Source organism: Mustela nivalis (genome assembly GCF_964662115.1).
Source record: "Mustela nivalis genome assembly, chromosome: 18".
NCBI lineage: Eukaryota > Metazoa > Chordata > Mammalia > Carnivora > Mustelidae > Mustela > Mustela nivalis.
In genome coordinates this window covers 57,394,748-57,406,580 of record NC_139037.1, presented here as the reverse complement: position 1 = coordinate 57,406,580, position 11,833 = coordinate 57,394,748, and the positions used below count along the sequence as shown (strand labels likewise).

At 55.0% G+C, this 11,833-nt stretch overlaps 2 protein-coding genes across 4 annotated transcripts in view; one reads left to right on the top strand and one right to left on the bottom strand.

Moving 5' to 3' along the window:
• Positions 1-2,458, bottom strand: part of SYMPK (symplekin scaffold protein) — a 36,310-nt gene extending 33,852 nt beyond the window's left edge. The window contains exon 1 of one of the 3 annotated variants that reach the window (XM_082710624.1): positions 1,811-2,458. The gene's annotated coding sequence lies outside the window, so the exon portion shown is untranslated. Of the gene's footprint in view, positions 1-1,647 lie in introns of all 3 variants that reach the window. The other 2 variants (XM_082710623.1, XM_082710625.1) reach the window with 2 other exon arrangements.
• Positions 2,459-2,576: 118 nt separating this feature from the next.
• Positions 2,577-9,773, top strand: FOXA3 (forkhead box A3). Its single transcript, XM_082710629.1, has 2 exons — positions 2,577-2,779; positions 8,019-9,773. Exons 1-2 carry the CDS (start codon positions 2,711-2,713, stop codon positions 9,003-9,005), a joined length of 1,056 nt encoding a protein of 351 aa, XP_082566755.1. The 5' UTR covers positions 2,577-2,710; the 3' UTR covers positions 9,006-9,773.
• Positions 9,774-11,833: the final 2,060 nt, after the last annotated feature.

The window sequence follows — 11,833 nt, the reverse complement described above, 5'->3', positions numbered from 1 at the left end:
AGACTTACAGCATGGAACAGCACCTGGCACCGAGTAAGTGCTCAGTAAATATCAGAATGAATGCCAAAGGGCTTCCCCAATCACTGGACTTACTATCCCCGCCCTTTGGCTCTAAAACGCTTGAAAAATTATAGCTAATATTTATGTGCTAGGCACAATTCTAACACACATGTTAGCTTATTTAAAGCTCCCAACACCAACTCTTAGAGGCAGTTACTATTTTTAATCTCCTTTTACAAATGAGGAAATTTGAAGGTAAGGGAGGTAAAGTCACTGGACCAAAGGCTCACAGCTTCTGAGACACAGACCCAGCAGTATGACTGCAGAGTCTATCCTCCTCACCACTAGGCAGTCCTGCCTCTCTGAAAGGCACTCCTTCTCCAGGACAGGTCTGTTCAAGCAAGCCAAGGGGCACAGTCACCTGACAACCAGCACACTGCAGTCCCTTATCAGAACATAATGAACCTTTTCATGATGAACTTTTCCAACCTTTCCACTCTTTCCATGACAATAACAGATTGAAATCTACCTTTTTAATTTTTTTAACCCTGTGTTAAAAAAATAAACCCTCTTCTACTTTCTGGTTTATCCTTAAAAAAAAAAAAAAAAAGTATATGCACATTTCCTTTCTTTCCTAAAAAGGGAAGCATATGATTAGTAAAAAGGGAGCACATAATTAGCACCACCTTCTCTTTTGTTTGTTTTCACTTAATATTTTCTGGAGCCCACTCTATATCAACGTAGAGACATTTTCTTCATTCCCTTCCCCCAACCCCCCTTTAATAGTTGCATAGTATTTTATTATGTAGGTATTACCAGCTTTTTTTCTGCCAACCTCCCTATTGAAGAACATCTGGAGGTGCTTGCAGTCTTTTTTGCGATTACCGACCATCACTGTTTCCCCTTCCCTCCTGGTGTATTCCTTGAGTCCCACTGCCCCACTCCCATATGGGAGTATGACGACTCCCCTCATACAGGAAGTAACCCCAGGAGTATCTTTCATTCATGCAACGAACATTAACCGGGCATCTTCAGTGCGACCAGCGCTGTGCTGGGAACACATTCTCTAAGTCCCTGTCTCCGTGGACCTCACGGCCAAGCATCTAATCGAAAAACCCCACAAATAAAGGTCCAATGATAAATCAGACCACATGTGACATGAAGGAAAGGAACAGGGACCTATGAGAGGGTTTAACAGGAGGATTTCGGGACGGAAGGCGGGAAAGCAGGCCTTCGCAGAGGAAGTGACGTTGATGCACAGACCCGAAAGATGAATGGGAGTTAGCCAGGCAGAATGGGTAAAAGGATGTTGCGGGCAAAGGGGACAGCATGTGCAAAAATCCTGAGGCGGGAAGGCGCATGGCGAGTTTGAGGAACCGGAAGGCCAGTGCAGCTGTGCGAAGTGGGGAACGAGCAGAGAGGCCGAGCCGGGGCCGGAGGGGCGGACGCGCCTTAGGGGCCACGTTGGAACTTTGCCCTGAGGGCACTGGAGAGCCACGGGTGGGTCCTGAGCTGGGGAAGAAACCGGGGTCCCGAACGTCACTGCTCCTCTTTCCTCGCAGCGCCCCAACCCGCCGGCCAGCGCTCCTGCCGCCTCAGGGTCCCTCCTCCCTTCGTTCCCGGGCCCCCACTCCGCCCCCCGCTCACCGCGGCGCCGACCTCCGTCCCCCTCGCGCCCCCTCAGCAGCGCCTCCTCACAGACGCCGCCGTCGCCATCTTCCGTTCGCCGCCGGGACACTGCGCACGCGCCGCGCACACAGGGCCGCCGGGAAATGGAGTCCACACTGCGGCCCGACCCCGCCCCTACCACCTGCAACGCGAGAGGTCTTCCACCCTCCCCCAGACGACGCCGGGGCGTCCTTTATTTCCGGCCTTTGATTGCCATGCCTTAAGGGAAATGTAGTCCCTTAGCGGAGGCACTGGACGGAAAAGGAGGTAGAGGCTTCTGGGAAATGGAGTTCTTGGTAGTTCTGGGTCCTGGACGGCTGGTGTTAGGGCGGGCGGAGAGTCTGGGCGGCAAAGCTCCGAGGACCTGGAGGTGATCTGTTGCCCCAGTGGAGTCTAAGCAGAGTCCTCGATCCCGTCCACCTTAGGTCCTGACCGTTTACGCAGTCTGGAGCCTTTCCAGCTGTCGGAAGCTTCAGTCTTCCAGTCCGTCCAATGGGAACGTGGGTTCGAGGGTCTCTTGCAGTCCTTATGGTAGCATATACTGACCTCCGGAGTCCACAGCGCTCTGAGGCCCTTCTCCTCCGCCGCGGTCATGCTGGGCTCTGGCCATTCGCCCTCTTCTGTCGAGAAGATGAAGCCCGATGGGGTAGAAGAGCCCCAGAGTTCTGCCCTTGGGGCTTTTAGCCTCGGCAGTGTTGCGCACCGGTCGCTCCGTCTCTTAAGCCACCTCCAGCTCTCGTGGCCCCGGGCTGCGGCTCCCGGCGCCTGAGGTCTGTCTCCGCTTAATCCCGCAGGGGGCGCCCCAGTCCGAGCGCGCCGCCCTCGGGGAGGCGGGAGGGGAGCCCGGGGCGTGCGAGGGCGGGGTGGGGGGTGTCCCAGCTATAAAGCGTGGCCGCCTCCCGCGGCGCCCAGGACGGCTGGGACCCCGGGCGGTCAGACGGGCGGGCACCGGTCGCAACTCGGGCGGTGCCGGCTGAGAGATTTGAAGCGCTCGGTTCCCCCCGGGCCGGAGCGGGGGCGGGAGGGGGCGCAGGCCCGGGGGATGCTGGGCTCGGTGAAGATGGAGGCCCATGACCTGGCCGAGTGGAGCTACTACCCGGAGGCGGGCGAGGTGTGTCCTCGGGGATGGCGGAGCGGGAAGTGGGGGGCATGAATCAGGGTGCGAGCATGAATCGGGGCAAGGACGGAGTGTGGGAATCCAATGGGGGCCCCCACTACAGTTGAGGAGCGGAGGAACTACAGACACGCAGACCAGGTGTAGAAGTTCGGGATGGGGGACGAGGCGTGGGAGTACGGTTTAGGCTGGTTGGAGCGAAGGCTCAAACGGAAAAATTTAGGCAAGGGGCAGCTCATAGTTTAAATGTGAAGACTGGGTGTTGGGGACCCAAAATCCAAGGGATTAGAATGAAAAACAAAACAAAAACAAAGATAGAAATCCGAGTTCCAGGTTAGGGGACAGAGCTGGGGGATTAGGAGGTGGGGTTCCAAAGCGGGAGGGGCGGGGGGGGGGGCAGAGCTAAGAGATGGGAGAAAAGGTTCACCATTAAGGAAAGTCTGAGGTGGGAGCTCAGGGGTGGAATATAGTTAAAGATGGGACTTCTGGGGTAGAAATCAGTGTTGGGGTTGTGCATGCGGTAAGCATCTCCGGGGTGAGGATCTAAGAGTCAGAAATAGGGATTAGTGCTCAAAGTTAAGGGATGGAGGTGCTCAGAGATGAAACATGGTTTGGGAGTCTGGAGTCACAGGTGGGTGAGAGCTGGGGCTCAGAGAGATGGGGGCCCAGATGGGGTCAGAGTTGGGAACCTGAGAGCAGATGTGAGCAAGGGCATTGTCAGGAGAGGGATCAGTCTCCTCCCCCCCCCATCTCTATTCAGGACCCTTACCCCTCCTGACTGAACTTCAGTGGTTTAATTGTTTTTAGAGACCCTCAGCAGGGATACTCAGAGGCTGGAGGGTTTCAGATTTCACACCCCTGCCTTCCAGTAATCTCCAGTAATTGCTAATGTCCTCACTTGTCCCATCTCTGACAAGGCTGCCCTTGGACTAGGGGGCAGGGTGTATCTTAATTCCCGTACCTCCCCAGAGGGAAAGTCCTTCCCCAATTCTAACTCCCGTTCCCACTAATACAAGGGCTCCTCTTTAGCTTGTTCTTTCTATAGTCAAGATTGTGAAATGGCAGAGGGAGGGGTACCAGTAGGAGGATTATGGGGGTCCGGACATTTGGGTTCTTAACCTGGAAGGAGACTTTGGGTTTCAGGTCGCAGAGGGACTGGAATGTGTGAGATCTCCAAGGATTCTGAGATCTGGGGGTTTACAAGGAGCCCCACCATGCCTGAATTCTGGGTCTGGGGTTTGAAGCTTGGGCTGGGACTCCTGGTTCCCCAGGACTGCAGGGCTTGGCAGAGTGCCCAGGAGGGGCCAGTCTTGGGGCTGTGGAGGTGTGAGGTGCACGTGGGATGGGGCAGGCTGACCAGGGAAGGGACTGGGAGTGCTGAGAGTTGGAGGTGTCACTTGTACAGTGGGGAAGGCAGAGAACGGGTGGGAGCGTTGGCAGGTAGTGCCGGCCGGTGAGGGGGTGGGGGTTGCCCCAGCTGAGAGAGTTCAGAGTCTAGGGACATGATTGAAGAAGACCCAACTACAGATCTATGTTTGGGGGGAGCACATCTTTAAGAAGAAAGTTGTATTGGTCTATAATGGAGGAGTTGCTATGAGGGCACAGTCTGAAGTTTAAGAACTTGCGTGGAAACTGTCAGAAATTGAGAGACAGTCTAGAGATGATTAGAATTTGGGGGCATATTTTGGAAGAGTTAACATATAGGGGGCCGGAAATGGAAATACCGTGTCCCCAGCCTTCCCATGCACTGAGCCACCTCCTCCCCCAGGGTCAGAACAATAGGGAAAGAAACATCTGCACTCATTCAGCAACTAAGAACTAAGAGGGTCCCCATACTGCTTCTTGCTCACAGCACCCTCCTGCTGGGGTGATTGACACCCCTGGTCAGGCTCCCTGTCAGGAAGGAAATTGGAAAGTTAGCACCCTGGGGTGTCCCCACTGACCTCCAATTTTCACAGATCAGCTGGTCCAAGTTCTCCCCCCTTTTAGAGATGGGAACTCAGAAGCCATTCCAAGTGTGTGTGCGTGGGGAAGGGGGAGCTGCTGGAGGATCTGGAGGATCTGGAGGATCTGGACTGGGACTGGGACTAGAAACTAGGCTTCTGGCTTCACATGGCCTTCCTATGCTCCCTGTCACACCCTCCCCCCAGAGACAATAAGGAAATGAAGAGAGAGAAATTCCAGCCTCCTGGGATGGGGGTGCCGGTCCCCTGAGGGCTTCCCCCCAATCTCAGCCCCGCCCTGGCAGGGGAGATCCGGCTCACACCCGGACACTGGGGGTTCATCCCAGCCCTGGGGCGTGGGAAAGCCAAGGGTGGATTAGGGCTGCTGGAGTGCTTGAGGTCAGACCTCAAGGAGGACTTCCGGATGGGTGGGGACTCAGAAAAGGAGAGTCCTGGGGTCCCAGTCAATCTTCCTTTGTGATCCAGAGAAGCCTCATGGAGTTGGAGAATTGGAGTGGGGGTCACAGAGGGATTTAGGAGCTCTCTGAGTCCATTGCCTTCCTTCAGCTCTTAAGGACGCACTTCCCTTATCCTGGGGAGGGGGCAGAATCAGCCAAGGTGGTGGTGGGGACACCAATGCATGGAGAAGGGGTACCTGTGACTCCAGTTTCAATGGGAGGCTTCTGGGAAGATGATGCTGAAGCAATGAGACAGAGGGACAGATATGTGCTGGGGGGAAAGAGACGTGGCCCAGGAGTGGGGCAGAGAGAGATAGGGTGGGGGGAGAGAGATGGAGTTGGGGAGAGTCACAAGGAGGGAAAGACTGGGAGGGGGATTGGGGAAAGAGGAGAGAGAGACAGGAGAAGGAGGGGAAGACAGAGGGGCAAGAAAGAGACGGGGAGAGACAGGGATGGCGGAGAAGAAGCTTGGATGGAGACTGGGAGTAGAGAGGAGGAGCAGGGAGGTACTGAAACGGGGAAGGAGGTGGACAGTTACACGTGGAACCAGATGGGAGATTCAGAGACCAGAGATGGAGATGAAAGAAAAGTGCGTGAGAGAGAGTTTCTCTGCCTGCACTCAGAGGAGAGTTGGTTGCCACCTGTCCCTGAGTCTCTGAGTGACCCCGGCCATTCCCTTCTCTCTCATGACCTTGGGACCTGCAGATCCTTACAGTGACAGGGGACAAGACAGAACCCACTGACAGCAAAGGTGGCTCCTGCTGGAAAGATAGCTGTACCCCCCCACCCCCGCGTGGGGAGGGAACAGGACACACGGAGGGGGAGGGGAGGGGGGAAGCCATTGTCGGACTGAGGGAGGGGGATGGTGGACAGTGGGCTGAAAGGGTAAACACAGGGAGGGAGAAATCACCACCCATCATGCTTTCTATTCTCCGTGTTTTCTCTCCTTCATTTCCTGCTAGACTGTCAGGTCTGTGAGGATCGCTGTTCCTGTCTTGCTTTTGTTTTGTGATCCAGAGCCCTGGTCTGGAGCCAGACTGCATAAATCAGAATCCCAGTTCTGCCCCTTTCTTACTGTGTGACCCTGGACAACCTCTCTGGGCCCCAGCTTGCTCAGTTATACAGTGCGTGTCGTCACAGCGCAGTTGTAAAGGTTGAAATGGAGACCTTTTCCTGTGAAGTGCTCGGAGCAGTGCTTGGCACTACGTAGGGGGACCATATAGATATTGGTTGAAAGGATGAAAGAGAGAGAAGGTTACTTAGAGAGACCTAGCCATGTCTACTGTATTTCAGTGAGCTAAGATGCACGTTTTTCTTTAGAACATTTCTGAAAATGGCATGGGTTTTACAATCAATGGTGTCTAGGACTGGCTGGTTTTTTTGCCCCCCTTACTGGTATCATTCTTACTGGTACTTAAAATAATATTACAGCTTACAAATAGCAATGCCTTAGATATAATGATATATGGGAAAGAGATGATGTAGATGAAGCTGAAACATGTGATTTCTGATACTGAAACATTAAAAAAAAATTTTCTTTAAGTTTTATTTATTTAAGTAACCTTTACACCCAACGTGGGGCTCCAACTCATGACCCCGAGATCAAGAGTCGTGGGTTCTTCTGACTGAGCCAGCCAGGTGCCCTCCCCACCGCCCATCCTGAAACATTTTTGGCCTCTAACAGTGTAATTCTATAACCTGACAGGGTGATAGAGCAGAACCACATAGAGGGTATGGTTAGATAAGTGAGGAATTTTTAATTTTTTTGGTTTCAGAACCTCTTTTTTTTTTTTTTTAAGATTTTATTTATTTATTTGACAGAGAGAGATCGCAAGTAGGCAGGGGATGGGGAAGCAGGCTCCCCGCTCAGCAGAGAACCTGATGCGGGGCTCAATCCCAGGACCCTGAGATCATGACCTGAGCCGAAGGCAGAAGCTTTAACCCACTGAGCCACCCAGGTGCCCCAAATACTATGTTTTTATTAATAACTATATTTCCAGGGGCCCCTGGCTGGTTCAGTCGATAGAGCAGGCAACTCTTGATCTCAGGGTCGTGAGTTCAAGCCCCACATTAGGCATGGAGCCTATTCAAAAAAAAATAAAAAGGGGCACCTTGGGTGGCTCAGTGGGTTAAAGCCTCTGCCTTCGGCTCAGGTCATGATCCCAGGGTCCTGGAATCGAGCCTTGCATCGGGCTCTCTACTCAGCGGGGAGCCTGTTTCCTTCTCCCTCTCTGCCTACTTGTGATTTCCGTCGGTCAAATAAATAAAAAATCTTTAAAAAATAAATAAATAAAAATAAAAACTAAAATAGAATAACTATATTTCAAAACGTTTAGTGAGAGGAGTGATACTGTTACACATTTGGCAAATCTCTTCAGTGTCTGGTTCAATAGGAGACAGCGGGATTCTTGTGGCAGGTTCTACATTTGGTCTGTTGCAATGTCCAGTGTCCACTGTAACTCCTGAGACATAGTGAAAAAGGCTAGTAATTTCCTAGCATTACAGGCAAATATTTCTGACCTCCTGGACACCCTCAAAGGGTCTCGGAGACTCCCCAGTGTGCCCCAGACCCCTACTTAGATAACCACCTAAAGCATGAACTCCAGTATAGAGAGCTTGGGGGATGGAAGATGAGGTGCATTAGAATGGGGAAGAGAGAGAGACTTTTAGAGATAGCCATCTGCAGACACAGGTAAGGATGGGGGAGGGGACTTGTAGAAGGGGCAAGACAGACAGACAGACAGACACACAGTGGCGGACACACTGGCGACCTTTTGCTGATCAGCAGAGTGGCAACTCACTGACCTCCCCCCATCACTTTTTCTCTCCTTGCAGGTCTACTCGCCAGTTACCCCAGTGCCCACGATGGCCCCCCTCAACTCCTACATGAGCCTGAATCCTTTGAGTGCTCCCTACCCCCCCGGGGGGCTCCCTGCCTCTCCGCTGCCCTCAGGACCCCTGGCGCCCCCAGCGCCTGCAGCACCCCTGGGGCCCACCTTCCCGGGCCTGGGGGCTGGCGGCAGCAGCGGAGGCAGCGGCTCAGGGTACGGGGGTCCGGGCCATGGGCTGGTGCATGGGAAGGAGATGCCGAAAGGCTACCGGCGGCCGCTGGCCCACGCCAAACCGCCGTATTCCTACATCTCACTCATCACCATGGCCATCCAGCAGGCACCGGGCAAGATGCTGACCCTGAGCGAGATCTACCAGTGGATCATGGACCTCTTCCCCTACTACCGGGAGAACCAGCAGCGTTGGCAGAACTCCATCCGCCACTCCCTGTCTTTCAACGACTGCTTCGTCAAGGTGGCACGCTCCCCAGACAAGCCGGGCAAGGGCTCCTACTGGGCCCTGCACCCCAGCTCAGGGAACATGTTTGAGAACGGCTGCTACCTGCGTCGCCAGAAGCGCTTCAAGCTGGAGGAGAAGGTGAAGAAGGGAGCTGGCGGGACCTCCACCCCCAGGAACAGTGCAGGGTCGGCTGCCTCGGCCGCTGCCCCTGCTGCTACGGTCACCTCTCCCCCGCAGCCCCAGCCTCCACCCCCTGAGCCAGAGGCCCAGGCCGGGGAAGATGTGGGGGCTCTGGACTGTGGCTCCCCCACTTCCTCCTCACCCTACTTCACTGGCCTGGAGCTCCCCGGGGAGCTGAAGCTTGATGCCTCCTACAACTTCAATCACCCTTTCTCCATCAACAACCTGATGTCGGAACAGACGCCAGCACCTCCTAAGCTGGACATGGGGTTTGGGGGCTATGGGGTGGAGAGTGGGGAGCCTGGGGTCTACTATCAGGGTGTCTATTCCCGCTCTCTGCTTAACGCGTCCTAGCGGGGGTGTGGCAGCGTGGTGGGTGGGGTATGGCTATAGCTCACACCATCGGGCACTTGGGGCCTGATCCTCCTGGTAACACTTGACTCGCCCCGTCAGTTACCATCTTGTTTGGTCTATTACTGTGGTGGCTGCGGTGTCTGAGGGCATCGGATCCATCCTTTGGGTACTGTGATAACTGCCATTGACATCTTGGTGGGCCCACTGGGTTCTACCAAGACTGCCATGTTGATTGACGTTATTAGTCCATCCATTGGGTGCTCTGATGGCTGCTACCTGGGATGACATCTCAGTTGGCCCTTTGGACATGGTGATGGACATCCTCTTGGATGGGATGGTGATACCATTCCAGTGACATCTTCTTTGGCCCGTTGGATGCTGTGATCACTTCTTTTTTGGTTGACTTCTTGGCATACTGGAGGGCCAGTTGGCCATCATCCTGCATAACATCTTTTTTTGGGCACGTTGGGTGCTACGATGGCCACCATCTTGGTTGGCTGACATAAACAGTGTACCGTTGTGCACCGTGACAGCTGCCATAGCCCCTGGGTTGGCCACTGTCATCAATGTCTCTTTGGTGTGAGTTGAGTGAGGGATGGAGGTGAGGCTACTCCTTGTTTTTTTCTAGAGCCCATTCCCCCCTCTGGTCCAGGGGAAACCAGAAAGGACTGGCTAGGGTATGGGGAATTTCTGCTGAAGTCTGGTTCTTGCCTGGGAAGCGGGATACTGCCTGTGTTGGACCATTAAAGGCACTGTTTCTGCCTCTCACTCAATGTCTCTTTTCTTTGGAGGGCGGGCCCTATGGGGCTTGAACACCTGAATTGCCATGTCCCTGTCCCCTCTCCCGCCTGCCCCCAAGAGCTGACTGCCTCTGGGGGAGGGGCTGGGGGAGGCATCGACCTGACCTTTGGCTCTTTGCTGTCCCTGACCCCAAGGACAGTTTGCTCACAGATAGCAGCCCCCGCAGCTCCAGGGCCAGGGCAGGGGGAGGTGGCTCTGCAATGACCAAGGCCATCTCCCCACCCCCACTCCCCAGACACACACCTCTAACTCTGAGGCCCAAGGAGCCCAGGTTTTCGTTAAGCTGGGGAGGAGGGGAAGGCACAAACAAGGTGTTAATTGAAGGAGATGGTGTGTGTGTGTGTGTGTGTGTGTGTGTGTGTGCTGGGGGGGTGGGCCTCCATGGGTCATAGGATATCACTGTGCCTGCTGGGGTCTCTGTGGCCCTCCCATTGTTCCCTCTGGTTTGTATCCCTCCATTCTGTGGGTTTGTCCCACATTCTGGGTGCTTGTACCTATCGGTGTCCTGGGATGTCTTACGGTTTTGTGTGTGTGGTTCACTTTGTCCCCCTACCCCTCCCTGGGTCCTGGTGGGTCTCCCACTGTTAGGCACAGTTCTTCATGTCCATCCGTCTGCATACCCACCACCTCAAGGGGTCTGTGTGGGGCTCGATCCATGTTGCAAGCCTGCCTGTCACTGTGTGTTCTGTGTGCACCTCTGTGAGTCAGTATCCACCTGTATGTTTCAAGTGTTTCAAAGGGTCTGTCGGCGCTTGGGTGTTAATCCTGTCACCTCTGCGTGGAGGGTCGGCAATCACTTCAGCAAGCAGGTGTGTGGGGAAAGAGCTCCGTCCTCCTTGTGTGGCTGTGGGCCCCTAGGGTTAGTGTCTGGGTGTCTCTGAGAGGAACAGAGCTCTGAGTCTGGGGTCAGTAGCTCAGATGTTCTGAGCGCATGGCTCTGGGAGGGGCAGGGGGAGACAATGACAGGAAGCCAAGGCTCAGGAGGGAAAGGGACTGGGCCAGGGTCATTCAGCCAGATTAGGGCAGGTGGGCGGGCTTGGTCTCATTTTGTCTTTTCCTTATTTGGGGTTTGCTTTTCTTGTTCTTTTATTCTCTAGCAGCTAATTAATTCGTTCATCAGACCAAGGGCTGCCTGTGTATGTGTGTGTGTGAGAGATGTCGCCCCTAGTTTCTGTGTGTCTTTCTGTCTCCTAAATGTCATCTCTCTGGGACACTCTCTGAGCCTTTGTCTTCTCCTGGCTTTTTTGAAAACCTTTGCTCATCCTCTGTAGCCTACCTCTTACACGGTCCGCCTTGGGCTTTCTCTCTCGTTCACTCCCTTGTGTTGACTCTATCCTTTCCTCCCTGTCTCTGGGCTCTGAATGTCTCCTTCCCCTACTTGGGGACTGTGACTCCCTTCTGGGTTCTCCCACCCCCTTCACCCTAACTACGTTGGATCTCTGGCCTCACTCCTTCGCTCCTCCTTCTCTGTTCCCCAGCTCCCAGAGTTTCTGCCTCTACCTGCCACCTCGAAGGCCAGGCCCTCTATTTCTGTCGCGGTGCCCGCCCTGCCGCTGCGTGTCACCCCCCCCCCGCCCCCTGCCGTGCTGGCTCCCTGTCAGCCGTCAGCCGTCCCACCGGTCTCGCTGTCCTGGGCAGGCCGGGGAATTCCTCCTGGTTCCTGGAAAAAACAACTGGGGCCGAGAGAAAGGCCCTCAGTCTCCCCGGGCGCCTGCCCCCCTCCCTCGGGCCTGGGGGTCTCTCCCGGAGTCAGCCGGCCTGAGGCAGGAAGCCCTGCGGTTTCTGGCTTCTCCTAGGCGGCCTCCGGATCTGGCCCCCGCCCCCCGGCCAACAGCCCAAATATTATTCCGCAGGAGGAGCCGGTGGTGGCGGGAGGAGGCCCAGGCTGAAAGAGGCTTTCAGGGCGGCCAGGCCTGGGGCTTCCTGTCCCCAGGCTTGGGCCTCAGGCCGCCCCAGTAGGGACCTCAGGTGGCCGGAGGGGCGGGTGTTGTTGTAGGGTCCTGGAGGGAGGGTGGGGCCATCCGTCA